The following is a 25,559-nucleotide window of genomic DNA, read 5'->3' on the forward strand; positions in this document are numbered from 1 at the left end:
GAGAGAGTGCAAGTGTAGTACAGTAGTGGTAGTGTGTGAGTGTGTGAAGTTGGGGTGGGACCCGGGAGGGGTGATGCGGAGAGGGAGAGTGGTCCATGGTGTAGCGTAGGCAATCAGGGAATCCGTGGCCATAGCAGCTGGCATCTACGCGGAAGGACTCGTCACTCCTCCTGCAAGGGCGGCAAACCCCTCTTGCCCTTTTTTTATTTTTTACCACTTCTTCTTCATCTTCTCATGACAAAGATGTAACTCCTACTTGTTTAGCATTTTCTGTGATTTTTGCTATGGATACTACTCGCATCACACTCCTCCTGCTACTACTATATTTAATATAACGGGCAGGCGTAAATGCGTCATTAAGTCAATTTGACAGCCGACTTCTAATTCATTTATTCTTTTCGAACCAATTTTGATTGGTTTCTTCAAAACATATTCTGCTAGCATGGCATGGTATGATGTAATTTGGGTCGGTAGTAACTTTGCTTGTACCAAAAGCTATTCAATTTAAACTAGACATTTCAACGTTCACGACCTCAAATAATGGAGTTTGTACCACTGATTTTATAAAGCCAATAGGGATGTTTGTTTTCGCGTTTTTAAAAGCGTAAATATTTGCAGAAGTTGATCCCAAGCGTTTCTTAACTTTTTCAGTGACAAAAATTCACGTTTTCCACCTCACACGTCGAGTTATGATTGGTTGGATATTGCACTGTTAACTAGTTTGTTAATCACCAGAATGGAAATGGTTAATCACTGTATTCTGCGGCTGTGAAAAGCACCGTTAGTATGATATATTGCTCTTAAATATGAAATCAAATCAAGTGATTAAGAAAAAAAGATAATACTAGTTACGAAGAAGCATCCTAATCCTATGATGAAAAAACGTTGCATGGTTTCTTCATACTCCCTACCACTAGTACTATAAAAAATAAAAAAAAAACAAGGCACGTGGTATTCAAAGGGGTGGGAGGACACGTCATGTTGAATGCTGTGCTTCGAGATTATAATAATGTTATGTGTTATGTATATATATATATATATTATGTGTTATATATATATGCATGAGTTTTCTTTTTCATTTCAAAAGTTTGATCTTAATTGTCATCGATATCATGATATGTTGAAAATCCTTGCCTGCGATAGACTTTGATTAGTTATTAACTAGGGGCCAATTATATAAATAAATAATCAATTAATTATTTTGCTTCTAAATTTTGAAAACCCTACTCTCAAAACACTTAATATAGTAGTCATTCCTGTAGTAGTGATGCTATGGAAAAAATAAAATTCATACTAGTAATCATCTGGTTAGATGAAGAATGGGTAAACCCCAATCTTAGATGCTAATGCATCAATGAACATTATAGGATCGTTGTACCTTTTACTTGGACCCTTGTCTAATTACTGTAAAGTTCTTACCATGAAAAATAAAGTTACTGTTTTGACCAAAAACAAAAGTCAAGTCTAGCTGACTTTGCAGGTGGACATTTTACTATATATATATTCATTTACTAGCTAGCGTAACATAATTTTATGGACAAAGATTTTCCAAGTTCTGACCTCTGAGAAGGCCAAGTAGGGATTTCCATTTCGTTTTGTTGACCGTAGCTGGTTACTAATAATTGGTTGCACGATCTCGAAGCAATTGTTTTCTCGTAAAGCAGCACTATCTTGCTGCCGCTGGTTTATTCTTGTGTTAGTTGCTCTTCTACAACACGGCGAAAGTTGAAACATGCATTGATTGTTTTATGAGCATTATTATTTTGATGGAACAATTCCCAACGACACAAAAAAATTTTTTTGCGCCGTACCCAATTCGAACATGGGAATTCCAGTATGTGTGTTTCTAATCCTGATTACTTTCACTTCTAAAAAAAAAAAATAAAAAATCGTGATTACTACCATAATTCACATTTGACATATATATCAGTAGGCATTTACAGTTTGGCATGTTAATTTTGATTTGTGTTAGCGAAGAAGCAGTTAAAGATTTGGCCATTAAGGTCGTCAAAGTTAACAAAAGACAATACCCCTTTGTCCCTTGGGGAAGAGCTGTATCGCAGTTTTTTACGTTGAAATTTACACGCCTAATCGATCTTAGGGGTCTAGACGACAGGTGGGCTTTACCAAAAAAATTTACTCACAAGAACATTTGTGATTTGACTACACCATAATCGTAACGCGTCGTGATCAATTTTAAGTAGGCACTTGCTTCGTACATTGGAATCGAATTTGAATATGGGAACATTCATCATAAGTTTAGAATAGAATCAGTTATTCCAACACATCTGTTTTATTCAGTACCATAAATGTATATCATTACTATAATTGATATTTGACTCGTTAGCTCTTTCGAAATGAGATATAAGAAATTTTTACTAATTAAATATATTAGTGAATTTAGTATCACTAATTAATAATTTCTATTAGTAAACATGTATAATTATTAGTATAATTGATAATATTAATTATATTACATATACTAATATACATTATATAATACATATAACTAATAATACCATTATTATAAGTTTGTAACCAATTAAATTAAATAGTATATATAATTAAATATAATTATATATAATTATAATTATATAATATATATAAATATTGATTATTCTAATATATTATATAATTATAATGTATATAATATATTAAATATATATTATAATTATAATATATTAGTATATACTATATACACATAAAATATAATTATTATATTTATAATAATAAAATTAATTATAATTATATAGTATATATAATTATATAATATATTATCATATAGACATATATATTATAATTATATACATACATATAATATATATTAGTATAATTATAGTATACATTAGTATAATATTAATATATTAATAATAATTATTATATTTAATTAAATAATTATAATATATATATAGATATTTATATTATATATTATATATGTGTATATAATAATATATTATAAGTATATTGATAATATATGTGTGTATATAATAAATATAAAATATAAATATATTTATTATTGTAATTATATATTATATATATAATTAAATATATGTATATAATTATATATTAATTTTTTTAACGAGTGACGGGGCGGGCCCCGTTTCTAATGGGGGAAAAAATTCCCCCCACCCCAATGTTTGCCCCGTTAGTCCTCGCGGAACTGGTGCCCCAATTGCCATCCTTAGTTTTTGATAAATTAGATATGAATCAGACTTGTACTTTTGTCCAAAATCCTCCAGGTTATTAGGAAAATGAGGAATTCCAAATTTTTAGATATAATTTCAAAATCTCAATTCCGATAGTAATAGGCCAAATAACAATTATGAAATTTATTTCAATTCTCCGTTCCAAAACCCTCTTACCTAAAGCCACCTAAGTCATGCCCAGAATACACCATAATCCACCAAATCAAGTACAATAGAAAAAAAAAAAAGTACAATAGAAGGGGGAATCAGTTAGTTAATCATTAACATGCGTTGAGGACGTGATAAACCATGATATAAATTTCATTATTATGTGAGTTGAATTCTGGATGCTTGATTTGAGATTTTTGATGATCGGTGAAGGCTTTAAGCTGACTAACTGTCAGTCAGTACAAAGTGCGTTAGGTACTTTGGTGGATGCTGCGTACACAAAACAAGAATCCAAACACTCAGGGGTCCATTCCGTAGCATTTAAAAGTCAGTCAATAAAATCTTCAGATGGAAAAATTCAATTTTCTTTTGAGTAGTTGGAATATTGTTCAAAAATAGCTTGTAATCTATAAAAACAAAGGGAAAAGAAGAAAAAAGCCCCAATCCTTACAGTGAAGCGAGAGAAAGAGGATGGTTTAATAATCGAAATAAAAGATTTTACGACCACTTGACCGATAAAAATATTTCTATCGTCTAACTATAGGCCTAGACGACTTAGTACGACTCATAGTAGTATTTACGAGAAAAATAAAACTAAAAAGGAGAAAAGAAACAAATTAGTAGCAAGCACCAAGAAAAAAGGGGTTTGCATGGGACTACAAATGCAACATACATATAGCAACGGCCATGCTTCAGACATTTGGCAAAAGCCAGAAGAGCGGTTCTTCAGATGGAATAATTGGAGATTTAAATGATGAATAATGGGATGATGATATACATCGATGGATGGAGTCATGGTCGTGGATGGCGGAGGAGGGAGGATACATCCCGTTCAGTCCTTGGAGATATGAGGTGGCTATGGGGTCCTCTGCATCTGCTCCGTCGGCCACCTGCCGTTACTTTTGCTGCCAACTGGGATCAGATCACCGTCCGTACGCATATCTACACCTGCAACCGTCCCTGCCAATTTTAGCTCATTTCAACTGCGCGTAACATTGGTTCAACTGCGCGTAACTTTTTTTTCACAGGATGTATTTTCACAACAGATAGTGGTGGGCCCCACACTTGGCGCGGATTTCGAGTTACATGGTGTTATTTCAGCCGCACAAAATTTTGAGGGCCAATTTTCAGCCGCACAAATTTTTAACCGTGCAGGGACGGTCATACTGATGACCGTCCCTGCCCCAAATCCCTACACCACGGACGTGTCATTGGCTCAGTCCTTGATAGCGTCATCTCCAAAATGCCTCCCCCCACACTAGGGGTGTTTCACGAATCGAGCCGCTCGCGAATACGAGTTCGAACTAATTAAGTCGATCTCGAACTCGAGTTCGAGTTCAAAAACATTAAGATCGTTGGCTCGTGAGCTCAATTATATATATATTTTTTATTTCTTATTTTAATAATAAAATTACATATATATATCTCTAATATTTTATTATTTGTTAAAAAATTATTATTTTATTCATTTTTAAAAATAAATATTTATTTTTTATTTTTTAAAAATAAAATAATAATAATAATTTTTTTTATTTTTTAAGCTCGAACTCGAGCTTGATATTTTGAGCTCGTCGAACTCGAACTCGAATTCGAACTTCACAAAATTAACTCGAGCTCGACTCGATTAGCCAAAACTCGACTCGAGCTCGGCTCGTTTGCATCCCTACCCCGCACACACCACCACAAACAACAACTCCTCATTCGTCTTTTTCCTCGTGTACAAAATGAACCAGATAAGGGCTGGATTATGTTATAATCTGGTGCACCCACAATAATACTAACTGCACATTGCACACCCTAGATTTCTCTTCATCCCCATAATAATACTAAATAAATATGGTGCCATGTGACGTGGAAAATCAACCTTACACTGTAGTTTGCTGCGCCCGAATCATACAAGTAAAGACACGAATTTTGTAAGCATAAGGAAGCCCGTCGGTTGAGGGCATCTGGCGAAATCTGGAACTTCGGAGTCCTGATAGAACAACAGGCAAAATGGGCATTAGCCCAAATATTCTGACATGGAAACTTCGAAAACTGAATTGGGTTTTCTGTCAATACATGAAGGCCCGATAAGTTTTGCCGTGAATGCCAACAAGCCCAATCTTTCTTGCATCAAACGTGTGTGTGTGTGTGTTTCCATTAGATACTCTCAAGGATGGCAACTGGGGGGAGGCAATTCCCCTCCGCTTTAAACTGGGGTGGGGGGGGGGGGGGACGGGGGATCGCTAGGGGTGTCAATGAAATGGATTTGAATCTGGATCCGATTCGGATCCAATAAATTTTTTTGAGTTTGGATTGAAAAATAATTTTAATATCCAAATCTGGATCCGAATCCGTTTCCTCTAACAAAAAAAAAAAGAAAAAAAAACAGGTTGGATACATAACATAAGATTCCGACTCGTATTTGACCTAATCCAAACAATATATTAATAATTATGAAATATAAACATTTCTAAATACATTTTTTTATTAAAATAACAATTTAGTAATAATTTTATAGATTGATTTGTAGTTAATTTTGGATTTGAGTATTGTAAATTTTTTATGATGTTAAATATTTTAATATTCCTTGTCCAAACTAATGAACAAAAGTTATTAAAGGGAATATTTCTTGTCCAAACCAATTGATACAACAGCTATTAAAGGTCTCTCAATACCCTTATCATCTTTTAAGTTGTTATTAAACTGTAAAGACGACTGATTTTTTTTTTTTTTGTCTATACAGGGATGTCCGTGTCAATCCTTACACATGGTGTTATTAAACTGTAAAGACGACTGATTGCTAAAACAATTCTTGCACTCTGCTCAATTGAGCAATTTCCCTTCATTGTTCTCCTCCGCTTTTATATTGCATTTTGAAGCAAATCTCCAATAAGAGAAGTAAGACATAGCCGCAGGCCTTTGTTAATATGCAACTCAGTTGTGCAAGAAAAGACAAATTATTTCCCGAGTACGATTCCTTACGCCACATCACACACGAGTCACAGCAGTATTAATCTAACACCACAAACGCTAGGATAAGTAATTTCCTAAACTAATAAAGCCGTAGTAAAAAAAAAGACTTGGTTTAGAATCCTACAATTTCCCTGAGGGAAGACAACACATATTCAACCATGGCATAAATAATTTAGCCGATTGGGCATTCTATGCCCAACAAGAACACACAAACGAGAGCAAAGACTAGCAGCAAAAAGGCTGAGGCAAAATAAATTCTGAATGCTTAGCTGCAAAAGAAAATTTCATGAATGATAGATAGTAAACCAGAAAGAAATTATGATCGTTCAACATACTTCTCAAAGAAGTAGTGGATAATACTAGTCCAAGTTATTATGCTAACAAGGGTTGGAATTTTTTGACACCCTCTCGAGCACGGGGAACTGTTTGCGGTCCTCAACATCAGGAGTTTTGACAGGAGGATTCCTATGGGAATTCCCACTCTCAGGAGCTTTACTAGGAACTTCAGGGGAATGACCAGCCTTAAGAGCTTCATCCTTCGTGGTGGTGGTTGCAGGCCTCGTATATCTCCTATATGCAAGAGGCACACGTGCGTCTTTATCAAATATTGCATGGCGACCACTCACCCATCCTACCTTCTCATTCGTCGTTCCAAGGCCATCGTCTTTCTTGAGCTTCTCTGTCTCAGAATTCTAAATAATGCAGAAAGAATATCATATTGCAAGTTTTACATGGTTGTTGAAACTGAGAGAAAAAACAAAGCGAGGAGAATGAAAACATAAATGGAGAGTTTTTTTTGAATCCCGACCTGCTTAGCAGAAGCAACGTCATCTTTCTTCTTGCCAACAAGCTGCATCGAGTCGAGTTCCTCGTCCACTGTCACTTTCCTTTCCTCTTTCTTGAAAGCTTCCAAGGCCTTCCTCTTCTCAAGAAGCTGCTTGTCATATTGTTGCAAAGTCATCGTCTGCGTACCAACATTAAGAAAAGAGTATGTGAATATCCCATCTACATCGAACTAACTAACTTTTACAGCGCATACCAAAAAAAATGCAGCAGAAGTATTACATTATCTTGTCGTTTCTGCTCACTGAAACCCTTTCCACCATTAGGAATTTGTTCTGGCTCTCGTCCTTTAGATACCCCCACAATTAGGTTCCTGTTATAAGAAAGAGCAAGAATACAATGTCAAAAGTGATCAGGAACCAGTCCAGTTGCTGATTTAGTTGTCCATCCTACTTTGAAGGGGCGAAAAGAACCTATAAAATATACAGACTAGCTAATATGCATGTTTCTGTTTGTAGATCAAGGATCCATCAATTAAAATTGTAATTCAAACGAACGAACTATTACTCGAGGCGAATAAAGAAAGAGACAAGCAGCGCGATTAAGTTGATAGATATTTCATCAAAAGATGCTTACCCCTTCCTAGGTTCTTCGTTACCGCCAACAGCCTCCTTTCCCTCATAAGTCTTCACTTCGCCATCTCCACGCCTGACAAATTTGTTGTAATCGTTGTTCCAGCTTCCCCAGTTGGCTCCTCGATAACCTCTTTTGTCAACATTGTTCTGCTCGTGAACATCATCATTCTTTCGATAACCATTATCTCCCATATTCTGCCGCTGGCCACCATCATAGCGCCTGTTATCGTTGCTGTTATGATAATTATTATTCTGAATGCCTTTTTCCTGGGCATTATTGTTCCTTACAGAGCCGCGTTCTCTGCCTCCTCTTCCAATTTGCTTTCCTTTCCTTCTTTCAGATTTCACGACTGCAGAAAATAATTACAATTCTTAAAACAGATTCCAAGATTGCACAACATCCATGTCCAAATTAGAAGTACAATTTTGGAAAAACGGATTTTGCAAAATAATCAAAACCTTCTGACAGTTGATATATTGCCCCCCTAATTGGGCCAACGGTTTTAACAAAATAAATTTTACCAAAAAATAAAAATCAAGACTAGGACTTTAAATACAAGAGCACAGAAAGGTATTTGAGAACACATATTAGCATACAATTCGCACAACCCAAAAGAAAAAGGTTCTCTAAAAAATAGAAAACAAACGAAATTTTCCCATAATAAAAAAAAAGAAAGATATTTGCGGTTACAAATTAGCACACAATTTGCACAGTTTAAAAGAAATCTTTTTTTTTCCACGCAGAAAAGAAAAGAAACACATCTTTCTTTATCACTTTCAACCCTTGCCACTTTCAACATATAGTTCATCGTCATGCCGAAACACATTCTTTAAATGAAAAATTACCTTTTCTTGCCTTCCCAAAATTTCCCAACATGCAATTTTGCGTCGCATAAATTTTACCAAGACCCATATTAACATGTAAAGGTAAGATAAAAACACACACACAGCGGATAGCCTGCACTTATCAACCAACAAAACCAAATTGCTTTGTTTACACGGATTTTGCACGTCTTAGAATCCACATATCACACCAATAACCTAATTAAACGAGCAAACCGGAAAGAAAGTCAAACAGAAAAGTTTGGAAGATTTTTGCTGCTACCATTTTTCTTGATTTCAAGACATGCAATTGCTAACTATGCAACTCTATAACTAGTTCATGCAAAAAAAATCAAGACAAACAACTGCTACCATTATTATGGCCGACGGGCTTTCTGGATTCCGGGGCACTAGAGGGAGAGAGAAGTTGTGAACAGTCACCGTCGTCTTCGCCGTTCAAGAGGGCAAAAGGGTTGCCCATAAACGCCATCGTGTTGAACCAACACCAAAAATAGCAAAGGCGCAGACAAGAGTTGTAGACAAGAGTTTCTAGGTTTTTGTCACTGACTAAACCCCTCAAAACCTAGAAATGTACTACAATTCTCCTCTCTGTCTTTCTTTCCCCTGCTGCCTGCGTTGTTTCGAGTGCTTTTCTTTTGCTTGTGAAGGAAGGGAGAGGAAGGAAGACCCTAGTATTATATATAGTTTTGTGAAGGCAGTTAAGAGTGTTAAGTAGTAACCCTAGTATTGAACAGAATAGGGAATTAAAGTTCGAAGATACCAAATCTAAAAAGGAAAGAAAACAAGTATAGGAATTTCCTTTTACAAGTAATTAATTCGTCCAAACTACTATAAATTATAATACAGTCCAATATGTATGGTACTATCGTACGTGTATTCTTTTTACGTTTCATGAAAACTATAGACTTGAATCAAAAATTTCACACAGTACCTCTTTTGATAAGAAAAACATGAAAAGGAAAATAGTTGCACTTGTTTCAACTTATATTGAATGCATATAAAAGGAATCGTTCTTGATAACAATATTTAAAAAAAAAAAAAAAGAAGTTACTACCATTGTTGAATTTGCTAAGTTTTTGAGTAGCAGTAGTTTATAAGGAAACAGAACTTCTTCTTAATTTTCATCGAATAGGAAATGCACAGAATAAATCAAGAAAAGGATTCGAAATTCTATAGCAATAATATATGTATTAGGGGATTCTTTTTGACGCATTAAAATTTATTACCTTAGATACAAGAATGCGTTGGTTATGGCATTCTTCTTTTTTTTTTTTTTTCGAACACCATAGAATTTTTTCTAAATCTACTCCTACTTCCTAGTTTGTGCTGCACAACTATCGAAATTTGCATGGTACTATTTCTCTGTTAGCGCGCAACTAAGGAAATTGCATACAAAGGTTATTAATGCGCAGTCTTCCCATCCATCCACCGCTGAAAAAGGATCTTCTGCAGGGAAGAATAAATGAAAGGGAGGGAAATCTTAAATGGGCTTTTGTATCGGGGCCGTGTCTGGCCCTCCTATAGAATTAAAAGCTAGTTCACGTGGTCTTAACAGACGGATGGTGGTATTGGACCAACCATGACGCGGAGGATGCACCTTCAAGTCTTCAACAACGCAGATTGAGCCCAACGGCAAGTCCGTTCTCAAGTAAGCATTTGGTGCAAACATACAATCACCAAAATCCACTCAGTTTTTGTGCTCATATCTACTGTCCAGGAATCCAAGGTCCCAAGCTCTCAGCCATGGCTCTTTTTTTTTTTTTTTGGGAAAAGAAAGAAATCAACAATGATCTCAGTTTTTTTTTTATAATTCTTTCTCTTTCAAAAAAAAAAAAAAAAAAAAAAATCAACAGTGATTCCCCATCTATTTCGGGATGACTCGAACTGTAGGTTAACGAGCTTTATAATGTGACATAAACAAATTTGTCGATTTCAGAATTAGCGAGTGCAAAACCTTACGTTACCGAGCTTCGTTGTTTCTAAACTAAAGACAACATCTACAAAATTTTTGTTTGCAAATCGGAGTGCATATAACACAACCTAATTGCGACATCATACGCAGCCTTCCTTAGTGTAGGGTGTACTCTTAGTTTAACCAAGAAACTAAAAGGCGAAATAAATAAAGCTGGTAATCGTATTAGTATTTTACAGTGACCTGCAACTAAGAAAAGGCAAACCATGAAAAAGCAGACCAGACCCCATCATGCGAACATTTTGTATTATTTATTTATTTTGGAGAGACAGCATTTTGACAAGGACAAGGCTTACTCTTTTTCTTTTTCCTTAACCGTTAAGGTTTAATATTTTTAAGTGCAGGCCTCATGGGATCTTGATTATGCAATGCTAAACAGCAGCATGTTGTAGTAGGTACCCGGCACCGCATAGACCAACAAAACAGCTTCCAATTTCTTTTATGATCAGAAGATTACTTGACACAGACAGCGTAACAAAAACTGCAACTCTTCTTTTCCACTGCGTTAGGACATCAAAAGACGGCAATTAATACTCACTCACTTAGGAGTAAATAAAGGAGTGATATTAAGCCAGTACTTGGAATCTAAAGTACAGGTTGATATTAAGCGACTCCATTTGTCTATCTGGAATTATTGGTCAAGACTCAAGAGGAGTTGATTTTTTTTTCTGGGATTTCCAGGGTTGGTTGGAAGCTGGGAATGCGGAGCACGTCTTGGACAGGACAAAATCTCATTAGCATAATGGCAATCAACTAGCCCGCCCAAAAGATGCTGGCAATCAACTACTAGTATCTTCGCCAGTGGACAGAGAGCTATGAAGTAATAATATGTGTTGAAGGAGACGACTGCCGTCTTCATAATTGTCTTGATAGATAGCATCAGACAGTGACAGATCCTCCAAAATTGAGGGTATATACTAGAGCTTCCCGGTCAGCTATGGAACAAAAGTTTTACTCAGCGGTGGTTGGATCTTGACCACAATTTTTATGCTAACTACTCCACCAATGCAATCAACCTGCTGCTTTATTCTACCAATCAAACAACAAATCAAGAAAGATCATCTTCCACGTGGTGTGAAGAGTTGGAGTTACTAGTTACTACTAATAAATAGTTCTCTGCTTTCATCTCCAAATTGTTTGTTACTGACTGACCATCTTTCATCTCCTTGCGTTAGTTGGATCCAAGACGCCTACTATTTGTTTGGTCGGACTTTATGGCTTAGGACACCTCACCGCCATTAGTTTATCTTCCCCCAAAGTTAAAAAAGTAGTGCTAATACCAACAGAATCTTCTGGTAACCGCAGAGTGAAACAACTAGCTCAGAGTACGATGTCTGCATCTTGCTATTTCCTTTTTCTTCTTTGTTGTGCCAGAGTGAATTGATGACGGGGTGATGCAATTACAATTGGTGCATTTCAGCAAATCAGCACAATCGCTTTATTCCCTTGTTTTTCTTTTCTTTTCTTTTATCATGGCATTATCCGAAGAGGAGAGAAAAGGGAGATGATGATGATAGCTAGGTTCAGGGTTGGCAAAATCGTTGATGCATATTTAATATGATGAGGAAGAGTGGACGGAATGATTATTTATTGGAGATGGAAGAATGCCGGGTCAGCCATGCATTCTTTGATTGATCTTCTTTGAGCTGAAATGTGTTGACTCTCCAGTCTCTAGTCCAAGAAAGCTACCCAGCAGCAGAGCTGCTGCAGCTTACCATAAATGCTTTGGCTTAAATTAAATGGTGTCTGTTCAACTTGAAATATACAAGACAAAAAGGACATCATTGTATGGTGTATACCTTCATTTATGATTATCATTCATCCCCAGACCGCTGAACCATTCTTCTTATGTCTCAGTCTGACACACACCTAACGACAAGCATAGGCTTGCTTACAAAAATTATTATTCATTTCCCATTTCCCTTTTCTGTATAATGTACTACAAAACAACTGCACAACCTAGCTACCACCCTACCATCCCCCAACGGCTTTCGGCGCTTGCCCCGTTTAGCAAGGTTTTAAGTATTTTCTTTCTTTCTGAAAAACAAAAAAAAATACCTGCAATGACCAGAGAGTTTTCGACTGTAACTGCCTGCTGATCAGATCAGATCAGATCATATGGCCTTTTTTCTTTAAAAATAAAAATAAAAATATTGTTAAATTGGAGCAATAAGGTGAATGGAAACAAATTTATGTGGGTGTATGATCCAGGCTCCTCCCAAAGTGCAGTGATGAGACCGCCTACGATGTTGAATTGTAGATGGAAAAGAAAAGATTGGTTTCTCTGCCAAACAAATGGCGCCGGCTGATTTTTGAGGCATAGGCTGCATAAAGGTGATCGTACCTCTTTCTTCTCAGCCATCTACTGGGCTTCATTGAACGCAAAACAACGCCATTTCCACTAATCTGTGGAATAGTAGTAGTTTTTCTAAAAGAGAGATCCTCTGTGGTTTATCTAATCACGTAGGTCCTTAGACGATGAAGATCCACTGCTATTTATTTATAAATTATAGTATATCATTCAATCTCTGGGCTCAAGCTATATAGTAGTAAGTAGTATACACTGCTGCTAATCATCAAAGTTCTAAATCTGCAGATTGTTCGAACAAATCCCGAACTATTTGTCAAAGGCTCCATTTAGCTTGACTTAACCCCATCTGAGTTGCCGTGATCTCTGCTTATGTCAACTTTCACTTCGTTTAGTTTTTTCTGTCAGTTCTTAGACTTTTACACCAACATTTTCTTGCCATTTATCTTCCCAGTTGCTACTGACATCCAACCAAAAAAAAAAAAAAAAAAATTTCAACAAATGCCGGTTCTTCCTCCCCAAAATCTTAAAATTGACTCATTACCAAAACTTTGTCATTAGAGAAATATCCTCTCCAAAAGTCCATAAATAATTAACCGCCGAAGCGGTTGCTTTCCTTGGTGTCCAAAGGGTGGGAAACATTTGTGGAAAATTGTGGAATTTTAAATGTTAATTTCGCTACCTCAGAAACAGAGCTGCGTAATTACTGGAAATTTCTTTCTAACGGATGTATGAATCCCCCACCAAAACCGGTTCAACCGGAGAAAATGGAAGTTAATGCAATGATTGACCTGCCCGAAACACGTTAACGATTTTTAGCTCCCTTCAAGAAGATAAAATTTTTTTCTTTTTAAAAAAACAGAAAGAGAGAAACAAAAATGAAAAGATCAATCCGTAGACGTTAATAGCACTAATTAAAAGCATTTCCTGTGATAAAGAATGCAAATCGTCAGTAGAAAGCTATTTTACTAATTAGACTTCTTAACACTCTAGTGAATAAGCTTTGACTTTAATCCACACAGACAACTTCTGTTGACTCTAATCATTGTAGTATAAAAAATTCAACCCTTTTTTATTTTACTGGACAGCTGAGGATAGAAAACGAGGAATGGACTCGGTGTAATTAAGCACCAAATTGTGTGGTGCTAAGCCCGAGAGCTTCAGCCTTTCATCCTTCAACAGGGTGACAACCCCCAAAAAAAAAAGAAAAAAGACAGAAAAATCAAACTTTGGAAGTGGTCGGTGGGCAAAGGAGGTTCTTAGGCTCTTTTTTTCGCTGTCAAATTTAAGATTCAAATCTTGTTCTTCGCTCTTAGACGTACAACAACGGTGTGAGAAGGAAGATTTTTTTTTTTTTTGAAAAAAAAAAAAAAACCAAACGCCATGGAAGAGGTAAACTAAATACTATGATATACCTTTCTATCCATCACTTTACACGAGATCGAAATGCAACTATCCAAGCACTAATACTGAATCTTGGGTTACCACTTAAAAAGATAATAATAACAACATACTTTTGTTTTGCGCCTAATAATAAGAACTCACTTGATTGAGTGGAGTAGAAATGTCGAATGGACGGCGGTAAATTGCAAAAGCACTTTTTGTGGTAAAGTTTCGGCAAAACCTATAAAGTTGAATGGTTACAGCAGCGGCCCGGAACGAAGTTGCGAAATATATATAATAGTAGAAAGCATGAAATGTGATGTGAACAATGCGAGGGTTGGAGGGTTCTACGTTGTACTTAAAACATTGATGGTGGTAATTTCCAGACAGCAATGTAGGCTTGAGTACATATTTGGTGCTTTGACGTTCGAGGCCCGGCACCAGTGACTGAATACTAAGTCCAAGTCCGCCCCTCTCCTCCGCTTTTCACGCCTCCGGTGTTATGAGAAAATTTGAAAATGGGAGAATCAGTCGGTTTGATCGATCAAATTACAAACTCATCATGAACCGATCACAATAATGTCCAAAAAATTAATTGAATTAGTCAAATTCAATTAAGAACCGACCAAAATTTGAACTTTTAAATCGATTCATATTAAATTTTTATTCCTTTTCTTTTAAATTGTAAAGTCATCTAATTTATATAATAAATAAAAAAATTCAGACAAAATCGAACCGTGAATTGAAAACTCATCCAATTCACTTAACGGTCCAAATTAAAAAACATCATTGTAGACAAGAAGAAGAAATTTACTCTCCAAAAACCAAAAGGAAAAAAGGGAAAAATAGATAAAGTTGTGTTTGGTTGGTTTGAGAATTGAGACGTGCACTTTTGGGCGCATCAAAAACATATATATATATATATATATACACACATACATAGCAAAGAATTTTTAAACTGCACTAGTGCAAGTCCCCTTTTGGACTGTTCATTTAGACCACTAGAACTGCTGTTATTAAGCATATTTTTACTTCGAAAGTTACTCTTCCTTATATTTGTAAAGATTCTGACTAGTTTTAGTTACTCTATCAATTACCATCCTTATAGTTGTTATTTGTCAAAATCTCCTTATAGTTGTTATTGTAGAATCTATCCTATCATGCTAATACTTTTTTACACCAAACAGAACCTTGTGCGAGAATTTTTCATTTGTCACTAAAATATCAACAAATTGTCTCGAAAATGGATTTTGGCGCGTAGTTGGATACTAAATAAAATAAAACATTCCCAGCGGAAGACATTTATTTACATCTAACCAAACGTACCCTAAAATAAGCCACAAAAGGTCAAAAAAACCGTTCCCTTTTCGACTATATAACTTCATCAGCACCCTCCCCTTTCCCTTCCCCCTTTCTCTTCTTTCTCTCCCTTTCACTGCGACTCCTACTTTCTTTTCCGATCACCCTGTTTCTTGTAACTGTAGTATAATTAATTTATGCAAGTAAAATAAGTACCAAAATTTAGAGGCATAACGAAAATCAAAAGGTACAGAAGCTCCATGGATAAAGAGTATTTCCTGAATGCTGCTGGAACTCAACTGCCTCTCCAATTTGAAGCCTGGAATTCTTTCTCCCCAGCTCCGGAGCTAAATTGCTCGTCGGGCGAGGCTTCAAATTGTTGTTTGAATCCCAATTGGGACAAACCAGCTGATCACTATGCCCGACATGGCTCGGCTTTGAGCTCAGTGGTGTCATCCGCCATGGCCCCCAATTCCTCTGTGCCTGTTGAGGCTCTTGCATTCCGAGAATTAATTAAAAAACTGGGCCCCGTTTGCAGCTCCGGGGACCTGCCGCAGCCATTTCCACCCGGCGCAGCTTCTTATGCTAGCTGTAACACTTCTTGCTACAGTACAATGCCCTTGAGCTCCCCACCTAAGCTACAGGCGCCGGTTTTGAACGAGAATTTCTCCAATTTGCGAAATTCTGTGGCCCCGAACCCGCCTTTGCCTGCCCTCTCGGCTGATCCAGGATTTGCCGAGCGGGCTGCCAAGTTTTCTTGCTTTGGGAGTCGCAGTTTCAACGGCAGAACGAGTCAGTTTGGAGTACATAATAATGCGGAGTTGCCATATGGATCCAGTACTCCAACCGTGGCGAATGGGAAGTTGCCGAGGGCCTCAAGTAGCCCTTTGCTCAAGCGAGGTGGATCTCCTCCACTCGAAAACAACAATTTAGGTCAATCCCAGATGGAGACGAGGCCTATCGATGGCCTAATTCCGAGTTCAGATAACACGGTGAACAAAGTACCTCTAGCTGCTGCCAATTCTAACGAGGAGTCCTCTGTATCTGAGCAAGTGCCAAGTGGGGAAACTGGGTTGAAAACTCCCAATGAATCGAATCCCAGGAAAAGGAAAGCTGTTGCCAGAGGAAAAGCCAAGGAAGATGGTTCAAGTCAGGCGGCTAATCATAACAAGGTATTGTTTCATGGAAAATTGAACCGACCCCACCCTTGACCAATTTCTTTTTCTATAGTTTTAAGTGAGTTGAGAAAGTGATTAGTAATTAATTTGGGAGAGATATTCACTCCAGGGAGCTGAAGCGGATATTGATTCAAATGCGAAGCGATCCAAGATGACGGAAGCCACTGCGAGTGATGATCAAGGCGTTAAAATTGAGGAGAGGAAGGGTAGCGACAACAAAACTGGGGATGATAAGGCAAATCAGAGGCCCCCTGAGCCTCCCAAGGACTACATTCATGTCAGAGCAAGAAGGGGTCAAGCTACAGACAGCCACAGTTTAGCAGAAAGAGTGAGCAATATATCCATTTTTTAGGAGAATCATTCCATCATGAATTTCCGGTTTTTCTAATTGCTTTGTTTCTATTATGATTTAATTAGGTCAGACGAGAGAAGATCAGTGAAAGAATGAAGCTTCTCCAAGATCTTGTACCAGGCTGCAATAAGGTGCCTAGACAAAGTTGCAATTGGGATTTTCTTTTAGTAGCGCTTTAGACTTACTGTACAAGGGATTTTTGTAGTAACATGTCTGACTTTGTCATCTAGGTGACTGGAAAAGCCCTTATGCTCGATGAGATTATAAATTATGTCCAATCATTGCAACGCCAAGTCGAGGTGAATGAAAATCAGTTAGGCATGTCTACACGGTTCATTATTAATCAATACTGTGTGTCACTTCACTTCTGCTAATGATCTTCTTGTGCTTTTCACTGCAGTTCCTGTCGATGAAGTTAGCTTCAGTCAATCCAAGATTAGATAACATGGATAATATCTTATCTAAGGATGTAAGCGTATTGTATCTTTCGTGTAAAATTGTTGTTTATATCCTCAAATTTAATTCCATTGAACTGAGATGCACTGGTCCCCTCCTGAATCTTCAGCTATATCAACCAAATGCCTCTTTACCTCCCCCCCTGTTCCCAATGGATACCTCGGAACCAGCTCTGTACAAGAACCCGTCCCAACAAAATCAGGAACTACAGAGCAACAATGGCTCAGTGGACCAGATAGACACTACTGCATTGTGCCGCAACCTAGGACTTCAATTACCTCATCTAGATGGATTTACTGAAGGTCTATCTCAGGTGATTTTCCACGGACAATTGTGGGGTTAATGTCAGTACAGAACAGAATCAAAGGAAAAATAACACGGTTGGATACATTTTTTTTCCATCATTTAATTCTATGCATCAATTTGATCCAGTTCCCCGGATTCTGCGAAGATGACTTGCACAGCATTGTTCGGATGGGGTACAGCCATAACCCTGACACGGATGCAGCATTATTCCATTCACAAACCTTTCCTGGTAAAGATAAAAAGAGAAACGGGGAATTATATATGACCGTATAATTTCGCCTTATTAGTTTCTTTTAAGGTTGTAATGGATTCGTTATCTTGCAGTTGCAAACCAAACGTCCCGCATGAAAATTGAGCTTTGAGCACTGCGTACCTTATTTTCAAGTCAAGGCCTGGAAGCAAGAGTAGGCTACTACTGTACATATACGAAGAGACTAGCAGTTCAATTGGTTTTTTGATGAATGGGCTGTCACCCATTTATAGGTCTAATCTCTCTGTCAGTGATTGATTTGCCTGGAAGCATTTTTATTAGGAGGTTACTGTACTACACTATCGGTAGCATATTTCTTTGACTAGATAATCATGTGTATTCCAGTGCAACGTACAGCACTATCATCTCTGTAAGATATATATAGTAATATATATTCTTGTTCGAGCAATGATAATTCATCAGCTTTTCTTTAAGAGCTCTCATTGTCCCAAAATTGGATCGGTGGTGGTTATTCAATTGAACAAGATAGACGGAGGAAGAATCTTTATTAGATTTTCATTGGGTTGGTGTCAAAGTTGCATCATGTCAAATCGCGTTTTCTGGTGGCTATGATTTTTCACTAATGCTGTTGTAACCAGCTGTATGAGTGGGTACCTCCTATTTGCAAAAGTCTTAATACAAATGATTAAGACTCGGGGTTAACCGGAGCTTTAGTCAACCACCACGATTCATGCCACAATTTTTGGGCTCTTGAATTATTTTTCAGGATTACTACTACTATTACCCACCCAGCGACAGAACCTTCTTTCACTGTGGCAGCTGAAGAAGAAAGAAAATGAGCCAATCAAGCAGATTTGGAACTATTCAGTTTGCATGATATAACAAAAGAAAATATGGCACCAAAAGAATCCCAGGTTGGCAATTGGTGAGATTCTGACTAGACCCAATGAATCTGGCTTTGATTTTATATCCTTTTAGCGTCCCTCCCTCTTTTCAAAAAAAATAAAAAAATATATATATATATATTTATGAACAGGAAAAGGTGAAGGCAATGTAGTGGAGTTTTGAGGTATGGAAAGATGCCTCTAGTCCAAGGGAGATAGATATATATTACCTAATTGGATGGGAGGCGGTTTGTTAACAATCAAGAAGAGCTTATTGGGTTTAACAAAAGATTTCTGCTGCGTTGCAGCCTTTACATATTTTAAATTAATGAGAGTTTTGTATTATTGGTCTCCTGATCAGTGTGTGTGTGTGTGATGCAATTATCAGAAAGATTCTTTTGAGACGATCTTTTCACTCGGGAAGAGTTAAACAACAAATTAGTATACTATTCAACAAATTTGTTTAAGTGACAGACTTGTCGCATAACACGAATTAGACAACAAAGCAATCATGTATATATATACACACACATGCATGTCTCTCAATTATTTCCCCTGTTTGAAAGATGTCTTTTAGGCTTCGATCATCTTCTTTAGAAAAAAAAATAATAATAACAACAAAAATTCTCATTAAATTAAACACAGAATTCACTGTTTACCGACATCATAATCTAAAGTTCATTGAACTATCTGTAATTTTAGACACAAGGAATGAAGTATACCTAATGGATGGTCATACAAGTAAGTAGTAGTATATTCCAAGTCAAGTCCGAGTTGTTCCGAATCATCCCGAGTCAATTTAAATTTTTATTATTTTTGCTAATTTTTTTAATTTTTTAAAATAATTTTTATAATATTAAATATTTCAAAAATTTACGTCTTGCCGACATCATGATTGATATATCGAGATCAATGTGAAACGGTCCGGACCGTGACTGCGACTTTAAACCATGTCTCTAGCACGAGTGATCATTCAAGCTTAATTGATTTTAAATCCACCACTCCAAAACCCATCCCCACCAAAAAAAAAAAAAAGACAGAGAAAGAGAGGGGGAGACCTTGAGGGAGGAGATAGAAAGAAGCGTGCAAAATGTCGCTATTTAGAAATCCTATATGACCCTCAAATAGCTTAAGCTTGTGGTACGAATTTTGATTGGTTTGGCAAAAGCAATATATCTTGTTGCCCTTTTTTGTGTCTTTCGTTTGCATTTGTCTAATCGAAATGGGGTAACATTGCAAGTAGGGAACAATACATATACCGTTTGTATATTTAAACCTGTGAGAAAAACCAAATGTCTCCATGCACGGAATTTGGGTGTGCTGGCTTCGTCCTTTAACTTCTTTCATTTTGTCAAATACAAGCTGTTTGATTGGACAAATAATTAGTGGTTTTTTTACTAGATTGGAGTACAAGTACAACTGGTTTCAGTGCCTTGAGGCGGCTCCAATCTGCATAATAAGTCGCTTCAAAAATTCTTGAAGGCTTCATGTAGAAGCAGAGAGTTTAAGGAATCTGCAAATTGAATGACCCGGGATTTCCAAGTCTTCTACTTTTACAAACACACACGAATGGGAGAGTGAAAGATGATGTGGGTACATCTTTTCTTGCACGTCATGTTGTAGGACTTGGACCTTGCCCCCATTTGGGATTTTACTTCTTCAAAACGCAATTGATCCACTATTTTTGGGAATCACCCTCCACTGAGAGATTCTGCGAGCTATCTATCTGTGTTATTCGTCCAATTCTGAATAGTCTAATCCAAAGTTTAGCCGGCTTTATGGTGAAAAGAAAAGCAAAGAGATAGATATATGGGTGTAGTGTAGTAGATGAATAAAATTCCAAAAAGAAAAGGATTCAAAAATGAAAATGCACTAAGCTGACATTTTTGTTTGGTTGAGGCAAAAGGGTAGTGCTAAAAGTAGCAGTAATCAATATCCTTCTTCTTAACCAGAGAGTTGTGGTTGTGGACGTCCTTTTCTTTTATGGTCTTTCCCATGCACTTTGGTGAGCATTATATTCCTTCCATGGGGGAGAAAGAACGCACAGACAAAGGAGGGCCATTGTTATAATAATGTGTTCTACCAAACTTTGCCCGATGCCAATCCTGCTTTACAACTGTGTTTTTTAAGTGCTTTTTCCTGCACTTGGAAGGAAAATCAGCGTTTCCATGGACAAGTTTTTGATGCATCTGATATTTGGTTAACGCGTACCTGTCCATGCGTGTGCCTTCCCCTTCTTACCAGATGATGGTGGTTATTATTATTATTTTCGTGTAGTTTGAGGGAAGAAGCAATATGGTGCCTAATCTGCACTAATACTTGTATTTCGACTATTGAACTACTAATAAAACAACCACGGGACCAATGGCTCAGTGGCCATCAGGGAGGGACTTAAGTTCCTCCTTGGGTTGTAGGTGAAAAAAAATCTAAAGATTGTGTCAGAACACTCCTTTGGTCTAGTTGGGTCTGTATACCCACTAGCCCCCTACAACAACCTCCTTAGGTTCCCCCTCCCCCTAGATTAGGATAGAGTAGGTTATACAAATGTATTTTTGCTGACAAAAAAAAAACTAATAATAAAACAAATTTCGGCCTTCAGGCTCGATTTGGAAGGCCAAGATTTGAGGCTGACTTAGCGGGTTCGGAAGATGTCACGTAACGCCACTCGGGCAGCACGCAACAATAAGGCCTATTTCAGGATAATTGTGCTAAGAGCGCTAATGCAACTGGGCCACTTACCCAACACACACTGCTTGTAAGCAACTGGGCCCTGGGAGTCCATTGCCTAAACGTGTACCGACATGTGCAGTCACCCATATTACCCCATTGGCCCGCCTCAACGACCTAGAGGTCAACCGGCTAAATCTTTTCGCTCCGGAGAACAAGCTTCTCTTTTTTTTTTTTGTCGATATGATAAAATTTCTATAATCTAACCTAACCTATTTTAGGGAGAGGAGGGGACTTGATGCAAATAAAAACTCCATCGAAACTGATCAATGAAGACCGTCACATATTGTGATAATTTGTTAGGGAGGTATGTGATAATTTGTTAGAACCTTGACCTCCCGCATCACCAATTTTTGTGGAGAACAAGCTTCTCAGTTTGTCAAATTGTAAAACGCTTTTCAGGTCTAGTGTTAGTAACTACGAGACGAGAAACTGCAGCTGACAATAACACACCAAAACGGTCAAATTTTCGAACAGATTCATGGGGATCAAATGGGAAAAGAAATGAGGGCAAACATAAAGAAGTTCAAAAGAGGTGGAAATTCGAATTTAAAGCACGAGCAAATCAGACAGCTTGCTTGTCAAAGACTAGTACTCTGAAATGTCTAACAACGACCATATAATTAATTCATAAAGGGAGAAGAAAAGACTCAAAATTTTAGCAATTAAGTAGCTGAAAATGTTCCAGCAACCTTTCCTGTGCCGCTAAAGTACAGGTGACAAAAGCTTAAGGAAGCATAAAAACCTAAAATTCTATGATAAGACCCCCAAGAAAAGAACATAGAATTCTGATTAAGCAGCACCACCAGAAGCCTTGCCTTTCTTCCTCTGAATTTTCTTCATATAGAACTCGAGCTCTTTACCCTCCAAGATGTAACTGCAAAAAACTCATCCAACAAGAGCAAACAAGTGTGATGGCGCTGCAACTGAGAAACAGTAGTAAACTAAAATAAAAAAAGCCGGTATGACTGCTTGAGCTTACCCATCTGCTCTGCCACATTGACCTGGGCGAGAAGATATGCAGGCCAGCAATCTACCACCCCCAAATTGCTCCTCAATGTGAGGATCAAGTGTGCGGCCTTGCTGGCGCTTCTCAAGTTTCCTGACAACATGGTTGCTCTTCTTAGTTTCCTCAGCAGTAGCCTCTCCATCCTGCCATATAATAGTACAAGCAAGTAAATATCATGGAATTTGGCTAGTTGGAAACATCAGAAACACTGTTCCCTTGGTTCTTTTTCTTTTTGTTTCTTTCCAGATTGGTCACAATTATTGGGTGCTCCACTAAGGTGCAGAAAGAAAAGTAACCAATCTTCCAAAGGGTGAGGATTGGTTCAACAAATTAGTATATGCATATTATACACAATTAAAGTGCTTATTACTAAATACAATAATACAAACTACTTGAAGTAGAATTGTTGAAGGAGATTATGGTGGACGCAGGTATCCTCACACAATTAAAGTGCTTATTACCATATACAAAAGGATTCATCTTCTATAGATTGATAGTTTATACACTATCATCATTGGATGCATAACAAATAATTTGAATTTGAATTTGATATCCAAATGTTGTATATGTGTCATGCATCCAACCATGAGTGTGTACGCTATTAGCGTATATAAGATTGACTACAGATGTCAATATACCTCAGTGGTATCCTTCTTAGCAGGCCCCTTCTTCTTCCTACCAATGTCAACACCATAATGCTGAAGGTACCACTGCTTAAAGGGGGCTGCATCAACCTGAACAATTGCACTCTTCACGAGAGTTTGCGTCCTGACAAGCTCATTGTTTGAGGCATTGTACATCACATCAAGAATACGGGTCTTCCGAGTGACAGCCTCACTACCCCAAGAATAGTTTCCTGTGTCCAACCTCAAGGCCCTCCACTTCACATTGCCTCCACGGACACGGACTCTCCTGACTGTCTTGTTGCTTGAGAGCTTAGTGTTTGCTGGCTGGCGACCAAGCTCATACCTTTTTAAAAGAAACAAAAAACATATATATATCAGGCAGAAGCCCAAGACAAAGCAGACAAACGTGTGCAGTAAATGCAGAACCAGTTTCACAACCAACCATGCCGGGTTTTTTCCTAATTTGGACCACACATGAGGAATACCTCAATATTTATCATGGGACAAAACATAGTGCAAAAACTTTGTTCTATTGGAAAGCAGGCAGCAGCAATTGCATGAAATGGGGAAAACAAAACCACATAAAAATTACATCTATATAAGATGAAAAACACGAGACAAATTGAAACTTAATTGTGGAAGTCATAGCCACTACATTGCAAAGAAGTCATGAGTATTAAAATCCGAACAAAACATGCTGATACAGACGAAAGGCACTTAATTAATGCCGTAAAGATGCACAGGTATATAGAAGCAGCAAGAGGTAGTTAAATCCATAAGTACAATGTCAACTAAAAAGAGCAAGTTCACTTAGCTCAACAACGAGAAACGAAATCTGTAAAACCAGGAACACAACTACTCTATATAACGCCGCATTCATCACTTTGAAATAAAGACTCGAGAAAATGGGACAATCATTTTCTTCTTCTTTCCATACTACAATTAGTTCCACACACAACGATCAGAACATCGGAGGAACACCAAAATAATTCAAATTCAGATCGTGTAGGAAAGAACAAATCCTGGACATCTTTTGCTCTCAACCCGTTGGCCAAAACCAAAATGCATAAACTCCAACACCCCATTGGAAAAATGAAAGTCAGCCAGTACAAAAAATTAAAAGAAAATTGATCTCTCAAGTATGAACCCAAATTTCATGTTCAACCCATTCAATGTCACATCAAAAAAGACCAAAGCTATAGCTAACAAGAGGATGAATCCACCATGAATAAGCTAGCCAAATATGAGCCACAACAGCAAAGATAAACTAAATACAGCAAACGTACTTGCGCTTCTTCCTCCAAGCTTTTTTCTTGCCACCAGTGGCACGCCTCTTGTGCATAGAGTCCCGCGAGATACCTATTCAAAATTCCATCAGAACAATCCACAATTACATAAATATAAACCCAGCAGGCCATTTAAAAGTCATTGATAGACGAAGAGAGAGTGCAAGAAAGCAGGGATTTTTCGGAGGATACCCATGTTGGATTAGAGCAGCTGCCTTGAAGAAATGAGAGATTTTACTCTAACGAGTCTTCCTGCAAAGTCCTCTCTGCTCTGAAAAGCAAAACCTAGTATGGTTCGAAATCTTTCAGATACCGATGGAACAGCGCTAAAACCCTAAATGGGACAATGCAACTGGGCTTCCGTCCAGATGGGCCTAGCTCACTTGGGCTTGTCTTTTGATTTTTGTTTTCTTGGTAGTCTCCAATTCAGCACTAATTTTTTTTAAAAAAAAATCTCCACCGGGAGATGAATGAAATTTAAAAAATTGAGAGAATGAAGGGGGATTCGAATCCAAAATCTCCAAATATTGGAATTTCAATCCTAACCATTAGTCCAATATTTCCTTGGCATTTACCAATTACTACTCAATGTCACTTTTTATTTTATTTTTTAAACTTTTTTTCGTTTTATAAGCCTTCCCTCTTTCTTTTTTTTTTTTTTTGGTTTGGGTTTGGGAACATTGAGCTTTGCAGTTTGTTACTGTCATTTTTTTTCTTTGTTTACGTAGAGCTGCGAGTGGCTCGAGTCCAAGTTCAGTCAAGTTTGAATTGACCAAGTCAAATTCGAACTCGAAATCGAGATAAAAAATACTAAATTCGTTAGTTTGCGAGTCGGCTTGAACTTGATTATATATATTCTTTTATTTTAATAGTAAAATTACATATATATCCCTAATATTTTATTATTTGTTAAATTTTTTTTATTTTTTTAAGCTCGAGCTCGAGCTTTACATTTTGTGCTCGTCGAGCCCAAGCTTATAAACCTAGGTT

The 25,559-nt window shown here is 37.3% G+C and overlaps 2 protein-coding genes across 3 annotated transcripts; one reads left to right on the forward strand and one right to left on the reverse strand.

Moving 5' to 3' along the window:
* The first annotated feature begins 15,657 nt into the window (after positions 1–15,657).
* Positions 15,658–18,375, forward strand: LOC113713328 (transcription factor bHLH62-like). Of its 2 annotated transcripts, XM_027237033.2 has the most exons (8): positions 15,658–16,706; positions 16,822–17,040; positions 17,130–17,195; positions 17,295–17,363; positions 17,465–17,533; positions 17,630–17,833; positions 17,953–18,055; positions 18,151–18,375. In XM_027237033.2, the coding sequence occupies exons 1-8, from the start codon at positions 15,795–15,797 to the stop codon at positions 18,186–18,188; spliced, it is 1,680 nt and encodes a 559-aa protein (XP_027092834.1). In that variant the 5' UTR covers positions 15,658–15,794; the 3' UTR covers positions 18,189–18,375. The 2 variants fall into 2 exon arrangements, with proteins under 2 accessions (XP_027092834.1, XP_071918223.1); XM_072062122.1 differs by having other exon boundaries at positions 17,465–17,833.
* A 3,794-nt stretch (positions 18,376–22,169) lies between these two features.
* On the reverse strand, positions 22,170–24,896 carry LOC113713335 (small ribosomal subunit protein eS8). Its single transcript, XM_027237046.2, has 5 exons — positions 24,762–24,896; positions 24,570–24,642; positions 23,296–23,626; positions 22,631–22,800; positions 22,170–22,525 (listed from the first exon to the last, which is right to left on the reverse strand). The coding sequence occupies exons 1-5, from the start codon at positions 24,763–24,765 to the stop codon at positions 22,441–22,443; spliced, it is 663 nt and encodes a 220-aa protein (XP_027092847.1). The 5' UTR covers positions 24,766–24,896; the 3' UTR covers positions 22,170–22,440.
* Between the last annotated feature and the right edge of the window lie 663 nt (positions 24,897–25,559).

The sequence above is a fragment of the Coffea arabica genome, chromosome 1e (genome assembly GCF_036785885.1).
Source record: "Coffea arabica cultivar ET-39 chromosome 1e, Coffea Arabica ET-39 HiFi, whole genome shotgun sequence".
In the NCBI taxonomy this organism is placed as follows: Eukaryota; Viridiplantae; Streptophyta; class Magnoliopsida; order Gentianales; family Rubiaceae; genus Coffea; species Coffea arabica.

What these genes read in the sequence shown, in the direction of transcription:
- LOC113713328 (XM_072062122.1), top strand. Translation starts at nt 15,795, where the DNA reads ATGGATAAAGAGTATTTCCTGAATGCTGCTGGAACTCAACTGCCTCTC. An exon ending in GCCACAGTTTAGCAGAAAGA is followed by an intron (nt 17,041 to 17,129) that starts GTGAGCAATATA and finishes TGATTTAATTAG; the next exon opens with GTCAGACGAGAGAAGATCAG. An exon ending in TTACTGAAGGTCTATCTCAG is followed by an intron (nt 17,834 to 17,952) that starts GTGATTTTCCAC and finishes AATTTGATCCAG; the next exon opens with TTCCCCGGATTCTGCGAAGA.
- LOC113713335 (XM_027237046.2), bottom strand. An exon ending in GCTTGGAGGAAGAAGCGCAA is followed by an intron (nt 23,627 to 24,569) that starts GTACGTTTGCTG and finishes TCTTTTAAAAAG; the next exon opens with GTATGAGCTTGGTCGCCAGC. An exon ending in CAATGTGGCAGAGCAGATGG is followed by an intron (nt 22,526 to 22,630) that starts GTAAGCTCAAGC and finishes AGTTTTTTGCAG; the next exon opens with TTACATCTTGGAGGGTAAAG.